The following is a 17,059-nucleotide window of genomic DNA, read 5'->3' as shown; positions in this document are numbered from 1 at the left end:
AAATCTAAGAAACTATAAAAGGCTTGAATCTTAAATTGCTTCTCTATTTATTTAAGTGGGCACCATTTCCAACAACTCCCTGAACAGCAGGGACTTACCGAGTTGTGGCGGTACCAACGATCCGCTGCCAGGAAGAAGCTGCCTAGAGTAGCTTCTTCTTTGCAGCGTCATAAGTCCCTATGACACCACTTCCTCTGAGTGACGTGCAGATGCTGCACATCGCGTACGTCATCATGGCAGCCCCCGTGTGGATGGGAAGCTGCCATGATGATGGCAGTGGCACGTTCTAGGGTTCCAGACCATGTGTTTACTGTGCAATCCGGAACCCTAGAACTGGTGCCGCCATGCCACTTCATGCGCGTCTGTACCGGGCCGTAGTTTCATCATGTCAAAGTTGACAGGACATTTTTTAAAATCTGTAACTGTAAAAGGAATTGCAACTATAGGATACAAAATAAAAAATGCTAAGAGCAAAGTACACAGAATATCTGCATGATAATTAGCATATCATATTTACTAGGTCCAATAAATGCCTTTTGTCCTAGTTTTAATAGGCAATATTTGTACTGTTTATAATCCTATGAGGCATTTAAAGATGATGCAATGATAGATTATGCTGCTTGGATAAATTTCAATGCACAATTACATCTGAAAGCTTCATTTCTCCTAACATTATTATGTTTCTAGGCAACTAGAAACATAGAAAGTATTTGCTCACAAGCCTCCTGTTCCTCCGGTCTAGTGATAGTCTAGCTTCAGTGATTTGAGCTTCAAAACCAGTATTTGAAGTACAGTACATAACTGAAACAGAGACCCTATGTACGCTGTTGTGTGTTGTGCTTTGATTTTCAGTCCAATTAGGTTCGAGTTGATTGTTGGAAGTAGCTTATATTTGCTTGGCACCTCTTCATTGCTTCAGCAAATGGTTTTCTGTAGCACTTCACATACATGTGGAAATAACAATGTTTCTGTTGCTTATTTGCTATATAGGTGGGGGTGGAATGTTGCTTTACAGAAAAAGTGTATGGCTGGCCTTTTTTGTGTGTGTAAATTCCAGGGGAGTAAAAGTGGTTAACCTTGCTCAGCTGTGGGACTTATTTCAATGCTGAACAATTCTTTAAAATTTTGACTGGAAAATCATGTTTCTTCAACAAGACAAAGAAGTAATTCATATTTTGTTGTTACTGTCAGATGGAAGAGCTAAACATTGCCACTATATTCAGTTACCCATCACCACTATTTTGAAGTGTCTCTAGACAAAGGATCAAACAGGTTGTGATTCTGTTTGATTCTGTTGGAACCAAGAAAAAAGCGAGAGTGGCACTGCTGAACTTCCTCTAAGAATGTTGATATGAAAAAAATGGAAGGTTTTATCAAAGGGTTGAAATCATCCCCCTGGAAGTTACACCATATTTGCTAATAGCATGCTTTTTTCACTCCCTTGCTCTGCTCTGCTCACAATCCCATCTTGAAAACACCATCTCAACTGCTGATAATGTTACCAACCTACCAGCCTGCGATCTTTCAGTTCAGACAAGTCCCATACGCTGAGCCACGTCTCCTATCTGAGGGACAGCACCATGATTGATGACACAGTTGTTATCCCCAGCCATCAGGTGAGGCTTTTATGATAATTTAGTGCATCTATGGTAGCTTTTATGTTGCTATCCTTAATTTGTCTTTGTTTGCACAGTTATCGCAGTATTAATCTTACTTGAAACTAGTCAAATTTCATAGCAGTTTCTTGTTGTTGTTCTAACTGAATGTTTTGTTCTTCAAGAAATATTATTCTCTGCTCAAAGATATTATGGAAAAGATATTTAAATTATGGATATCAGTCTTCACAAATTTCACTCTTATGTGCAAGAATGAATAATTTAAGCATTTTCTCCTGTTTGCAAGAAAGTCCTTAAAATTACTTTGTCTGGGATCTAGTCTGTGAAAAATCCACACCTTTTTTGCACAGAAATCAGCATTTTCTGTGCAAAATGTTGTTTCTTATGCACAAAACTATTGCACAAAAATACCTCATGTGCATTTTTTTGCATCATAAATCCCAAACTGTGAAGATTGTAATCCATTAGGTTCTCATCACAGTTTCCACAACTCTCAGGAAACTCATCTTTGTCTGGATTTAAATATTTGCAAATATTTTTCTGTCCCTAATTTTAGTATGCCTACAATGAGAATGTGTGTTATATTGAAATTTTCTTCTGATTTTTAGGTCAAGTGATTAGGTGCCATATTCTAATTGAAGACAAACTAGAGAGAAGGGGGGTGGAGGGGAGAGAGAGAGAAAGATTGTCTTCATTTAGAATACCTAAGCACTTGACCTAAAAACCAAGAAAGCCCCATAAATCAGAAACCCTATAAGTGTCACCATAATTTGGAACCAACTTAAAGGCACACAGCAACAATAGAATACAGAATAGAGAACATTCATAGAAGACTGCTAGGAATGCTGTTGAAAGAAGAAGCACTAGTGCTATAATAAAACAGGTCTTCATTACATCCACTCCTTCCTGGAGTTAAAACCTCAACAAGGTAAAGCTAAACTGTGAATTGTTTGTTCTTCCTACTCTTAGAGCCCGTACAGACAGGCCAATATAAAGCTCCTTTGGGTCACTTTGGAGGTATACTGTTTAAATGATGCATACATCCTAAGAGGCCAGAAGCTGCACCAAAGCCATGCTCCAGTCCTAAGGACCGGAGCGGAGCTTTGGTGCAGCTTCTGGCCTCTTAAGATGTGTATGTCATTTGAACAGCATATCTTCAAATTGACCCGAAGCAGCTTTATTTTGGCCTGTCTGTATGGACCCTTACCTGGAAGATTTCAGAAAACATTTCATTTTCATCATTTTAAAAGGTTTTATACAGCCAGTTTTTAGCAGTCAAAGTTATAGAGCTGGAATTATTGAAAAACAATGGAAAACTTTGATATTCCATAGCAGTGTTCCTCAGCCTTTGGTTGCCCACTTGTTTTAGACACTGACTCCCATAACCACTATGCATTGGCAATGCTGCCTGAGGGGTTCTAGGAGTTGAAGTACAAAACATCTGGAGGGCCTACAGTTGGAAAATGCTGTTATATAGTGAATCCAGACATAGTATTTTGAAAGTCGCCATGCTGACCTGTGGGGGAATTCTCAGAGTTGTAATCCAAAGAAGTAACTTTTCTGAACTTTAATATTTTTTGCTGCTGTCTAAATGGTCTATCAGCAGTATGTTTATTGATCTTTAAGAGGTTAATCATAAATTTGTATATAAATCTGATCACACATTTGATTTCTCACCAGAAATACTATACCTTAAAATTTAAATAAGTCTATATCCTTCAGTGAACTAATGCCATCTGAGGTTTTGAAACCACTTTGCTTGGGCTAGTTGGAGTATCTAAATAAAAAAAAAAAAAAAGAGAAAGCCAAGGAGGAAAAAACTATTTCTTTGCATTTTCAGGTATCCACACTGGCCAAGGAAGGTGAAAGGACATCATATCGCCTAAGCTGGAGTCCTGATAACCTAGACAATATTGCTCTTTCTGCTAGCCCTATACATTCTGGGTAAGTAATCCATGTAGCAGAAGATGAAGAATTTCCACAGTTTGAACTAATGTTTAGTTTGGACATATAGTCTAACTCGTAAGTTTACAATGTTCAGCCATACTTCAAATTTCATAGAATCATAGAGTTGGAAGAGACCACAAGGGCCATCCAGTCGAACCCCCTGCCATTTAAAGCAGTTTGAAGGACGTTTAACTATTATGACACCTCCTCCCTTGAAAAATCTTCTTTTGGATAAGGCTGAGTATTTGCAAGTTTTGAGAGGGGATTTTAAAATTATTATTATGAGTCATGACAGTTAAACATATTTTAAACTGGCTTAAATTGGCATTGTGGATCTTAAGACCGATTTAGAATGTCTATATAGAATTAATTATGAATAATTGGAATTGCTCTCAGCAGGCTGTGGCACATGCCCAGAAAACTTTTGCATCAAAATGAAATGTCAGCAGCTTTCAAAAGACAAATAATAATTGCTGCTCAATTTTTTGTGATTCTGTCCTTGCAATATTTAATAGTAGTGGCATTTATGATTATCATAAATTTTGAGGAGGTCTTCATCAGGTATAGGCTTTAATGTAGACTACCAAAAAACCCAGGTTTTTTTTTCATGTGGAACACCTATTCACATCAGGTTTATGGGCCACATGTGGCACTTGTATTCCCAAAGTGGGACTTTGGAGTACTGATGTGGCCGTGGTAGAAAAACTGAGTCCCACTCATTCTGCAGTTGCTCACCCCTCCTATATATGAATGATAGGTCAGTAGAACTGTACTGCTCATCCCATCACTAGTGGCCCCTATGGGACTTGACATGCCCCTTGGGTAATTGCATAAGGAGGATCTATATATGAGCAGCTGTAGATATGTAGGCATCCATGCAATCAAGGGTCTTCCTATGTGAACCTCCATGTCAATAATATATATGTCTGGCAGTGCAATGAAAAATGTTGATATCCTTCTATGAATGGAAAACAACTGAGCAGAGCTAGAAAGTGCAAGGATTAAAAGAGCAATGTACCTAATCCTGCAGCACATAAATGCACAAAATTCTGGAAGCTGAAAGATTCTTTCTTACTAACTTCAGTGGAAATAGATGACATTGCAACCTATATCTGTGTACATATGAAACTGTTCCTCCATTGAAGTTATAAGGAAACTCACTCACATGTGTAGGCGCTCTCTCTCTCTCTCTCTCTCTCTCTCACACACACACACACACGTCTCTATCAGAAAGAGAGAACTATATCTGTCATCTCTTGGATTATGTGTAGAAAACCTAGATCAGTAAAAGTATTGTTAGGCTACAATCCTATATACATTTACTTTGGAATAAGTTCCACAAAATGCAGTGGGGCTTACCTCTGAATAAACATGTGTAAGTTCACATTGTATTTACATAACATTAAAGTTAAATTTCTATATCTAAAAAAGAAAGTATAAATATTTAATGATAGAACATTTATGAGAAAAGCTTTGCTGAATTGAAAATGCTTGATTTAGCAATACAGTTCTCAGCACCCCCCCCCCCCCAAAAAAAGGAGCACCAGATCCATTTACACAAAATGGCAAATTATCATGGGGCGAAGCAGACGGCCATGAAGGAAAGACCTTCGACTGCTCCAGCCACAATTGAGCTGGGACCATGGCGACTGCATGGCCCACTCCCAAAGCAGGCCACCAATGCAGCAGTCCCAAGCCACAGCGGCCAGAACTTGATCCAAATCGACTTCTTTTTTGGGCTGTGGTGCAGCTTTCAGTCACTTTGAGTGTGTGCATCATATAAATGCCATGCCCCAATGTGGTTGGAAGCCACTTTATTTGGCTTGTGCATTTCAGGCCATGGTTTCATAACCCAATGTTTTCATGTGATGCTATTTTCAAGAGCTATATCTTTTAATTTTTATATGCCTTAGATTATAAAGCATAGTGTGTAGCCCTTTAAAGAAAAGAAACAACAGGCTGGCATCAATAGCAATAGCAAGTACATTTCTGTATTGCTTATCAGTGAACTAAGCACTCCCTAAGAAGTTTACAATGTGTAAGCTAACTGCCCCCAACAAACTGGGTACTCATTTTAGTGACCTACAGAGCAGAGTAATGAAAATGAAAGTATTTACAGCATAACTGACATGCTGGCCTGTGAAATGTTTATCAGTTGACAGCCATGTGCATGATGCTAAGATAATATCACATTAGCCAGCTTTTTTTTTAACTAGAAGTTTTAACATCCAAGTAAAATTGACAAGAAACAACAACACAGGACTTCAGTTAATTTCAAACTTGCAAAATTTTGCTAAATAAAAATATTTTTTATGTTAGCATATGCACACCTTGTATGAAACAGTGTTTGGACTTGTTTGTGCACATCTTATGTGAGTAAAGCTAGTGCCTCATGCCAACTAATGACCAAACCTTTCCAAAATATTTTGGATTACAACAAGAGTAGCTCATGAGAACTCAGAGGCTTGATCCAAATCAGTGGCAGTCAGTTTCTCAAATGTTGCATGAATGATGCTGCAACATATGGTCAGTGAAAAGGAAGAACACAAGGGAGGGAGGACAACTCAGCATATATTAAAGCAAGATTGGATGTAACTCATGACTAAGCAGGCATAATGGACGAAAAAAGAACTGGAAACATTTGATATTTCTAGAGACCTTTTTCCCTTCTGGAGGGATTCTCTGCTAATAAAAAAAAATTAAGGGCTTCAGTCCAATGAGCTTTGCCTCCCCACACCACTGTGTACAAAGGCTTTATCCTTGAATTTCTGAAACACACTGATTGTAAGGTTAGCCCTCCACATTTCTAGCTTTGACTTTTGCAGATGTGATTACTTTTGGGTTTGATTGATATGTTCTCTCCAGGAATCTGTAGGGCCTCTGGCAAGACTCTGCAGCAAATAGAGTTATGCTGCAAGACCTAGAGATTCAAAGAGAAATCAAATGTGGAGGGCTTTGAACAATCCTTTGGATTATGCCTATTAAGCTACATTAGTTTGCTATGTCTTCTTTTAGGAAATGGCTGGACTGTATAGTCTTTTTGGTTCCATTCAGTTTTCAAAGGAGGGAGTACTCTTAACAAATATTGATATGCATTTTACTTGAATGCAAATTGTGAGTGCACTCTTTGAAGACATTTCAGCTGTGGGAAACTGACCCATTTTACAAACCTTTCTCACTTTATTTGGGGATATCTGTAAGGTATAAGGAAAGATTACTTAAAAATGACAAATAATTAGAGTTATTATTCTTAGCTGCCTGGCTTCAAAAAAGGAGATTGGATCATTGCTAACAAGGTAAATATTTCTTGTTTATATCCCATATGTTACTCTCACAAACAGCAGCGGAAACAGGACCTAGCAGTTAGAAGCTTAAAGTTGTCAAAAACATAAAAAATAAATTGAATATAAATTTCTAAATGTCTAACTAGATCTGAACTTTAAAAGGATTAATTTTGAAAATTTCTTATTAAAAGCAGACTCCTCTCTTATTTGATGAAGAGACCGTAGTCAGTTCAACTATCATTGTAATAGTGTGGTTCCTTTCTGGAAACTATGACAATGTTTGCATAACATTTTGAGGTGGAAAAGGTGAAGTAATCTATTAGCAGCAAGAACTGTTAAGAAAAGAAATACAGAAAATTATTCAAATATGAATATGTAAACAACCTGAGAAAGGAAAAAGTGAAATAAATAGAAACTTGTGGTTAAATCAGATTCAGGTCTTCTCTAGGTAAGACTAACATTGGATTTAGCCTTTATGATTTAATAGCTAGCTAGCTAGATATATATAGATCTGGAGTGAAGGATGGAAATAGCCCCAGATAGGCTCTTAGACAATAGTTAACAGATTTTTCAGGCAGTAAAGAATCAAATTAGAAAATTGGGGTCATAGTAAAATCTTGGTTCCTTACCCACTCACATCAGTATTTAATAAATATATTTAATTTTATACATTTCCCAGTAGAAATAGATTTCAAGAAAATTTAACTCAGATTAGTATCTCATACATGGACAACTCAAAATGAGTCAACTGAAAGTATAGGTTAGTGCTTAAAAAAGCACACATAGGATTTTGCTATGCGTGCCATTCAAAAGAGATCTTAATTGCTCATAGTACCCATTAAAACAGATCCTGGCACCCAATTTGTGGCAATTGTTGTTGGGTTATTTTGGCTCAAACATTACATAGCAGAATTGATTGGCAAATTCCAAATATCTGATGAATGATCAAAATGTTATGGACCCTCCATTTGGTCTGCCATATGGAAGTTAGTAAAAGGCTCTTAGCTGTACTAGTAGTACAGGGTGATTAAAAAAGAATGGTGCAAAAATGAATAAGAACAGTTTTCCTTTTGCACCATTCTTTTTAATCATTCTGTATAGCAGAGTGGGGGTAGTTTCAGTGCAGCTCCTGGTATTGCAGATGCATTAGAGCACAATTACTGCAATATATATGGCTTGCATACAGAGTCTTCATGAACATGGAACTGCCTAGAGACCCAATACGGAGCTCCTTTCGCTGTGTGTATCGCTGGCACGGCCTTTAAACAGCTGTGCCAGTGATATGGAAGAGAATGGGGTCAAGCGGCCCCTTTCTCACTTTCCCCGCTACTGTCGGGGTGTCCTTGGGGCATGAAGCCCCAAGGACACCCCTTTCCAGGCCGCGGGGAAGCAGCATTTTGCCACTTCCCCAAGCGGCAGATTGGCCTCCAGGGCAGCCGCTGTGGCCACTGAGGCCCCAATCCATCAGTGAAAGGGGCAGGTGCAGGCCACTCCAAGGGGCAGTCTGTATCCCGCTGCAGTTGTTTTCCAAATTTTTTGTAGAGGAAATAAATATTCCAAGTGTCCTTGAATATTCCCATTCGAAAGAGGTCAGGGAGGAACATCCTATTTCATTCAGCTTTGCTCCTTCATATGCTTTCTGTAATCTGTTTTTACATATTCCCTTTACATCTTTCAGTTTACAGGTTTAAAACATCTTCTCTTCATCCTTTTGTTTCATTCATTACTCCATATTTTTGTTGCTAAATTATCTCTTCTGTTGCAGCCACTCCTCTCCATGTTTTGACCATGACAACAGCAGGTGAACTTATATATAATTTCATTTTTAACACATGATTCCCTTTTGTCTTCCTTCTTTCTATCATATTTTTCATTTGCTCATATCAGGATGTTCTGATACTGCCATTATTTAGCACAGGAAGAAACTGTCTGCCCTTGTAATGTTTAACACTTTATGTGAAGTCAGGTTTCCTTTGCAGATTAAAAGGAAAGTAAAACACTGTAATCCTCATACAAAGGCTGACTCGCTGTTGCATTGCTCTCCATGGTATACTGTTGCTGGTTGAGAACAAATGGGATTGGAGATGTTTGGGAGCATAATCAGACTCATTATCTACTGAGACCTCGGGAGGATCCTAGTGGATCTCAGTAGAAGATGCCCTCAGTCTACTTCTGGCTATGGGAACATAGCCAGATCCTCCTCTGATTTCTCCTGCTCTTCACCAGCAAAGCTATGGTTGTTGCTGGGCCAGGGACTACCACAACATGAGTCTATGGAGTCATGCCAAGAAGCCAGAGCAGAGTCCTGCATGAGGAACTTTTACATTAAGGTCAGCCATGTAGGAGCTCACCCTATGTCTCCAAAATTTTCTGAAATGCAATTCATACCTTCCGTACTTCCTGCCCCACAAAGAGATTGTTCATATTAGTAGTAATTGTTGCTCTGCAAAGGGAGTGTACTTATTAGAAATGTCTGTCTAAGGCAGTATTTCTCAACCAGGATTCCATGAGAGGTCACTAGACGTTCCCCACGATATTGTGATGGGGGGCATTTTTATCTATAGATATACTTCTTATGCAGGGGTTACCAAGGGCCCTAAAAATTAAGTGTTCCTCCAGTTAAAAAAAATGAGAAATGCTCATGTAAAATAACTGGAAATATTTTAAAGTACAGCTTAGTGTTGTTGAAAGACTTCTAACATTTCCCTAGAACAAGAATTAATCTGCAGTTAAATATCTTCTATATAAAAAGGTTGTTAGGGAGTGTCTTGTATCCCATTAGTACTGTTTGAGGTTTTCTTCAACCAACTCACATTCATCTTCACACAGAAAGACAGTTTCAAAAAGAGTTTGTGGTAACCAGTTTGGAACACAAGCTATCATGTTTGGGTTGCAGTACTTCCCTTGGTTGAAAATATACAAATCTCGCTGAAGCCAAGGGGAAATTAGCATCCATAATTAAACATAGAGTGCATGTTTGTCTGAAGAAAATTTGTCCTTGCTATCTAAATATTAGTTTGGGTTATTCTCAGTAATTCAGTTCATGTAAAGAGAAGGGCTCTTGCTAACTATTCAGAAGATATTTGATTGGTCTGTTGTTTTTTCTGTGTCTCTAAAATACAGCACACCTAGTTTGTTCCAGTTCTTATTTGTGTGCTTGAGAAATCCTGAAGCAGCCTGATTAAGCTGTTCTGTATCTAACATTCACACTGTGACTAACTAGCTGCTATTTCCTTGTTTCCCTGCATCAGATGGTAATTAGAGTGATCTATTTAAAAGCCCTCTTGTGGGAGGCCTAGGATAGATGTGGTTCAAATAACTACTTTTCCAAGCTGTGTGATGAGAAGCATGTCTACATTCCTTACTAACTAAAACTGACCATCATATGTGCACCAATTTTGTTTTAGGCTCCTATTGTTTACTGTATTTTTAAAGAGCCAAAATAGTTCAATTGTAGTTTCTTTTGTTCTGGTGGGGGATTATGTTTGCATGTAACACCAACTGAAAGTCCTATGACAAGAGCAGGCAGCTGTGTTTGTTCTTGGGACTAGTTTTTGGTCACTGGGACCATTAGGGGGCATGTGGATTGGCCTATTACAGGAATCAGAAAAGGGACAGTCCAGATGTCCATTTCTGATTTTGAAAAACAATTTGAGGTATGTGTGTGTTAAAGGCCCTGCACTCCTTTTAAAAGACAAATTGCTGATCCTTAAGGTTTCCAAAGGCAGTGATCCCCATTTTGGCTAAATACATAGTGGTCTGGGTAATCTGGATGGGTCAAGCCTACCCCAACCGTATCTACAGTCCCAAGAACAGTCTGCCCACCTCTGCTGTAAAGCATAAATTGTATAGCCATCCATAGATATTCACACCTTTTCCATTTCTTTCTTTGTGTTTATCTTTTCTGTTGCCATGCCTTTTGTACTCAGAAAGCTGTGTATGGAAGAGATGTGCTAGTTTAAGTGCACAAAACCAATTTAATAGGGACAATAAACCATGAGGATTATTTTCCCTCCTCTAACAAGTTATATTTTCCACACACACACACCCAGCATTAAAACAAAACCTTCCAGAAGTCTGAAATTATCCTTCCTACTATAGATGGCACGAATCCTAGAATTAGGGGGACACATAGAGTCTGTGAAAGTTCCCCAGCCCCAAATTACCGGAAGCAGCCACTGCAGTTGAGAGGGATTCATTCCCCTGTCGTTCAGAAAGCATCTGGCTGATGTTTCCACCCCAGTCCCATGAGAGATATCTCATACAAGAGGGAAGTGTGAAAAGGACCTGCTTCTGGCTGTTGTAATAGATATCACTCACAGGAGGAGGTGGGAATGTCAGTCAGCTTCTTCTTAAGTGACAGAGGAAAAGACCCTGTCAACTGCATCAACTGTTTCCAGTAAGTGGGGTTTGGATGCGGTCTGGACTGGAAGTCACTGCATATTCATGTAACTACAGTGATTACGTATTTGTAACTCCCCAACTGGATTCCAGCCTATGTCATTTTTGGCTGTAGGATTTTTTGTGAATGTTTTTAAGTTTCTTTATCCTAACATTCCAAGTGCCATTTATGGAAAGTAGCTGCAGTATTTTCTTCGGGCTGTTTGTGCCCTGAATAAGCTTCTCATTTAGTTCCATGAATAGGAACAATTAAGGCTAATCAAAAAAGTTTTTCATTAAATGGCAGGCACAGCAAATCTGTGTGATTTGGCTGCAACATAAAAATCAACACATGGAAATCAAAGGCAGGAGTTGACTTGAATATTGAAAGCTAAAGTGGAAGATACTGACTAAACTAGGTTGCCTTATTCATAGTCCTCATGCTAATTAAGATTTGAAACTTTCACTCTAATACAGAATACAACAAAATGTGATAAAATAAATACCCACTTTGGGTCATGGCAAACAGGTTAAAACAATCTTCTCGCCACAAAAATGCAGCCCCCACATCCAGTAGCTGTATAATTGACCTTAAAAGATTGCAAAACAAAGACAAAAATAAAACTTTTAATCAATATTATATTCATGACATTTGATTATCCATTCTGCTGAAGCTTAAAGTGAAAAGGTGATGCTTTTAAGGTGAAAGCTAAAATGAAAGTGTTATAATAGTAGTATACTCAGTATTTTCTTGTCTAAATGGGTGCTGTCTAAAAAGTACAGACTAAATAGTTAAGAAGAATAGGGAAGATCAAGGATGCATGGCATGCTCCAATGCAACAGATTGTGCCTCTTAGTCATCATTCGTGGCAACATGCTTGGACAGCTGGTTGTAATTGCATGTGTAACTGACCTCTCCCTCCCCAGGTTGTGAACATGACAGTTGGTTTAAAAAGAATGATTTTGCTGATGGTATTTAAAGGAGAATAGACAGAAATAGAAATATAAGGAAAGAAATACTGAGCTAGATCCAATGCCATCATTCTGCTAACAGAACCTGTTTCCACTACCAGAGCTGGAAGTGATTGAATCCTCTTCCTTCCTGCAGTTCCCAGTACCTTCCTGTTGCCTCCTTCTGAGATTGGAATACATTTTTGGGTGTGAAAGAAGGTTGCAAAGGGAAGGGAAGGAGGGGTTCCATCATGCTAGCAAAACCAGGTGGAAGGGGAAATGGCAAGATCATTGTTTGGCCATATTTCTATACATAATCTCACAGTCTGGATCATGATAGCATTTTAATTTTTTTAAAAAAATTACTGGCTTGTTTCTTTTCTATTGTTAGTAAACTTATGTTTCAAATTCATGTGCAAATGCAGTTGGTGTTGTAGAAAAAATGCTTTAAGTGAAAGCATCCTTTGTCTCCTTGTATATATATATATATAAAAAGCACTACTAACACACAAAGCTTCTTCCCATTTACAATATTTTGTCTACTTGTGAAGATTTTTTTTTAAAAAAAGCACTACTAAAATCAAAATAGAGAAAGCTTCTTCCCATTTACAATATTATTTAAAAATGTTTTAGTAGTGGAATGTCACCTATATTGAAATTTATAACATTAATAATAATAAGTTTATTTTATCACAGCACTGATAGTAAACATCTAACATAGAATAGATAGCTAGGTATGTCTTAATGCTCTATGCAGTTGTGTACAAATCACAGTTATATATATTATCTATGCACTTCTTAAGATACTTTAAAGACATAGATGCAGAGTGCCAACTTACACATAGTTGTTATTAATATTAGATATTAAGGGGGAACCAGTATACACATATGAAGAGAATTCAGTTTTGCCTGACTTTCACATCTTATCTTATTTTCAGTTTCCTGGTCAGTTTTATGGTGGATGCTCGAGGTGGTGCCATGCGAGGCTGCAGGCACAATGGACTTAGAATCATTATTCCACCTCGGAAATGCACTGCTCCAACTCGAGTTACCTGCCGCTTGGTCAAACGCCATAGACTGGCCACAATGCCTCCAATGGTGGAAGGAGAAGGGTTGGCTAGCCGTCTCATTGAAGTTGGGCCTTCTGGTGCTCAGTTCCTTGGGTAAGAATGTTTTAAAGTTGGTTTAATTTAAAAAAAACCTGATATGAAATAAATAATTTCTTCTGTTTATAACTTCTGCTGGGGTGGTTCATTACTTCAACACTGGAAGAGAAAAGATTTTCTGTTGTATCATATGATGCTGGGCTGCACAGCACAAGGTAAAGCACTGTTCTACTAGCAATAATTTAAGAATAAATGTACAAATGACTACAATTAAAGGTTATGGATATTCTCTGGAATAATATTTTTAATTCATGTGGCTGTTAAAGTCAAAATCATTTTGTGATCATAGTCAATTCATTTCATTCTCCACATTTAAAGATAAATTCTAAAAAATGAAAACAGTAGTACAAATATTGTTTATGCATATGCAATGCCTGTTGAAAGATGTAGCAGAAGCTAAAGTTACCATCAAGTGGAACTCGTATTCTCTCAATTGCTATTTTGTCAGGAATTGAGACTGCCTGGGAAGCACAAATTTCTGATTTCCTGGAGCAACAGAACAACTTCTGTAATTGCATTTAGCTTCTACGTTGTAGTGCCCCATAGAAATATCAGAGCTGCTGTACCTGTTTTAGCAATTTTGTGCTGAAACCAGCAGTTCTCAGCAATCTTTCATCAGCAGCTTTGCTAGTCAGTAGTGGCTTCTTATAAGAAGGGTGAGCAAAGGAAACCCCTTCTTCTTTCAGGGAATGGCTTCAGCTGGAAACCGGTACAAGGATGAAGATGGAAAAGTGAATAGCCTAAACATACTGCAAAGCAAAGCAATGATGTTATTAGGTCTTCTGGTCCTGGAAGACATCCATCCAATTTTCTTAAGATTTTAATTTTGAGAATGGGGCTTGAAAAGTAATTGGAGGGTGGCTAGCAATTCGAACTATTGTGCAGCATAACAAGCCAAACCATCAACCATTTCCGCCATTATTTTGTTGTTGCTGTTTTTCAATAGAGGAACTAGAAGATTCCTAATTGTGAGTAAATGTATTTCTGTAACTAAAGGGTTGCTTCCTGTCTTTACATGAAGCTCCTTTCAAAACTAAATAGAACTTAAATAAAGAAGCATCAAATCCCAAATAAGAATGCATTTGCTGTCACATTTTGTATTTTCAGTTCTTCTCTTCCTCTATTTACCTGTTTCTCCGTCTCCTAATACACTCACAGTAAAATCAGAAACTTATTTTCCTCTTCGCAAGCTGGTAGGGAATGTATATGAAAATTCAGATGCGCTCAGAGTTTTCATATCATTTTCCCAGCTATGTCTTGTACAGCTGGCACTTTCCTGGGTGGTGTCCTGGCAGTGAAATCAGAGTCACTGAACCTATCAACCAACCAAGTTAAATCTTAGTGTAATGTGTTTGCTTGTCAATCCTGAAGGATATCTCTTGCTCCCATGAATATCAGAAGCAAGGTTAACATATCCCTGAACCTTCTAGAGACAGAATAAGGTCCTTAGTCATGAGAGTGAAGGCTCTTTTTATGATTTCTTGTGACCAGTGGGGATATATTTAAATAAATCAAGGCAGAAATCTGTTCAGCGTATAGCCTAATTCCACTCTGAGCAGACAGTGGCACTGGGGTTCTGAGAAAAAAAACCACATAAAAGTTTATTTATTTTCTTTCTTTCACTGCTGCTTTGGATGTACTCAGTAAACTTCACCTGCCTACGGCTCCTCCCCCACTTAATGAGGGAGAAAGTTTGGTCAGCCGAATCCTTCAGCTGGGGCCTCCAGGGACCAAATTTCTTGGGTAGGAGAGACTTAAAACAAATTGATGGATGCTGGCCTTCCCATTCTTCTCCTTCGCAATATTATTTTTATGTCATTGTGCCCATGACATTATCCCTTTCTATGATTTAAAATTTTGTATACCTGACCTTTAGTGGACCATTTTCCAGCCCTTGTGGTATGTGGTTTTTGTTTTGGTGATATGTTTGTACCGTTTCTTAAAATTCCTTGACCTCCACTTTTGATTTAGCATGAGATCTTCTTAGTTGTAAAATGTACCAGTCGTTATAGCTGTCATGTGCTTGACGTCTGTAGCAAAGCAACCTGGACTGGAACTAAAGGAATCTATTGCATAATTTTTTGCCTCCGTTGTCACAGACACAATAGTGATATGTTATACACTGGATATAACATAATACTTGGCATGATACATGTAAGATGGCCTATGTAATTCAATTATCCCTGTGAGACTATTGATACGCAAAGTATTTATAGTTTTTACAAAAGTGGAAAATACATGTTATGGTGAAATATATATACCATATGTGCACAAAGAGCAAAATTTCAATCTTTCAATTGTATAATAGCATAATATTTCTTTGGGTATAAATCTGAATATTGTCAGTTGAAATAAAGAGCTGATTTCAAATCAGTGCAGATTTAAGTGTAGTCTTTGGCTTCTAGCCTTTTCTGTCTAGAATAAGCAAGATCATAATTTTCTCTTTTAAGTGCCCATATAAGTATATACATACATAACAGTAGATTCTGCATGATACATGTGATGCACATGATTCCACACATCAAAGCAAACTTCAGTTGTGTGGGCTTTATTCATTTCTGAGAAAACAAGAACAAAAATCCCAACCCCAAATCCTTCTATTCCTTTAAATACCCTGCTATTTTGGCAAGGACAGTAGACACTGTTTGTGGGTGAAAAGTGGGAGGATAATTCTTTCTGGTTATAACAACAACCTACAGTGCCAAAGTGCTACTAGTTTGCTTTTTTCAGGATTCTATCCAGGAATAGCAAAACAACTGGCAGAATTCCAGGTCACTTTGTAACAGACTGAAAAAAACCACCCCTTCTATATCAACTTGTTTCCTCGTTATCATAATCTTTTAACAAGCTCTGTTGCTGTAATAGGCCTGTGATTGTCGAGATCCCTCACTTTGCGGCTCTACGTGGTAAAGAAAGAGAGCTGGTGATCCTGAGGAGTGAGAATGGAGACAACTGGAAGGAGCATTTCTGTGAATATACAGAGGATGAACTAAATGAAATCCTAAATGGAATGGATGAAGGTATATCATTTGATAGGGAAAGACTAAAAAGAAGTTAGACTGCAATTGCAAACCTATTTACCTAGAAGTAATTGTGACATTAAGGGCAACTCTAACTTACCAGGTGGTCTTCTGCCAGTCACTATGTTACAGCAGTATATACAGATTAGGAAGATTAATATGATTTGAGGACAACAGATCACAGACCTTACAAAAGCCTCAAGACTGGTAAAAGGAACAGATGTGTTTTGTATTGGTCTGAAAATTGACTCTTAGGAATGGATTGAAATGGCTTTCAGATTTCATAGCTTGAGTGTTTTTGGTTGGTCAGTGCTACTCTGCTTTTTTTGAGAAACAATATTTGAATTATACATATTTTCTTATAATTTGGAGATGTCAACAAAAATTAATAGATTCTTTAAAAAAAAAGAAATAGAAAAAAACCCTGACAAGTTATAATGACTAAACAGCAATCTGTTTGTCAAATGTTATACACCTAAAGATTAAATACCCCTTTCCTTCAAACATGCTACCTGCTACTTACCACAGTAAGTGGTAAGATTGGACATGGGTCTTGCCCAATCACATGGTTGTATGAGATGTAATTGTACAAAATGTTAGCAGTTTTAGATCTAAGATTATGATTGTTGACAGGGCACATAGATGCTAATAAGATGACAGGTGTTCTAATTCTACAATGTGGACTGGATTAATGG

General features: G+C 37.8%; 1 protein-coding gene across 12 annotated transcripts in view; it reads left to right on the top strand.

The window, feature by feature from the left end:
• The window catches only part of ANK2 (ankyrin 2), a 404,131-nt gene that overhangs the window by 338,769 nt on the left and 48,303 nt on the right, over window positions 1-17,059 (top strand). For 10 of the 12 annotated variants that reach the window (XM_089525937.1, XM_089525940.1, XM_089525943.1 and 7 more), the window contains 5 exons: window positions 1,514-1,616; window positions 3,457-3,560; window positions 13,117-13,341; window positions 14,989-15,087; window positions 16,210-16,364. In XM_089525937.1, the coding sequence (XP_089382063.1) occupies window positions 1,514-1,616; window positions 3,457-3,560; window positions 13,117-13,341; window positions 14,989-15,087; window positions 16,210-16,364 (686 nt within the window). Of the gene's footprint in view, window positions 1-1,513; window positions 1,617-3,456; window positions 3,561-6,817; window positions 6,860-8,612; window positions 8,649-13,116; window positions 13,342-14,988; window positions 15,088-16,209; window positions 16,365-17,059 lie in introns of all 12 variants that reach the window. The other 2 variants (XM_089525944.1, XM_089525945.1) reach the window with 2 other exon arrangements.

Source organism: Sceloporus occidentalis, unplaced genomic scaffold (genome assembly GCF_023333645.1).
Source record: "Sceloporus occidentalis isolate IW3139 unplaced genomic scaffold, rSceOcc1.0.p SCAF_5, whole genome shotgun sequence".
In the NCBI taxonomy this organism is placed as follows: domain Eukaryota; kingdom Metazoa; phylum Chordata; class Lepidosauria; order Squamata; family Phrynosomatidae; genus Sceloporus; species Sceloporus occidentalis.
The sequence above is the reverse complement of the archived record's forward strand: the minus strand, read 5'-3'. Positions and strand labels throughout refer to the sequence as shown.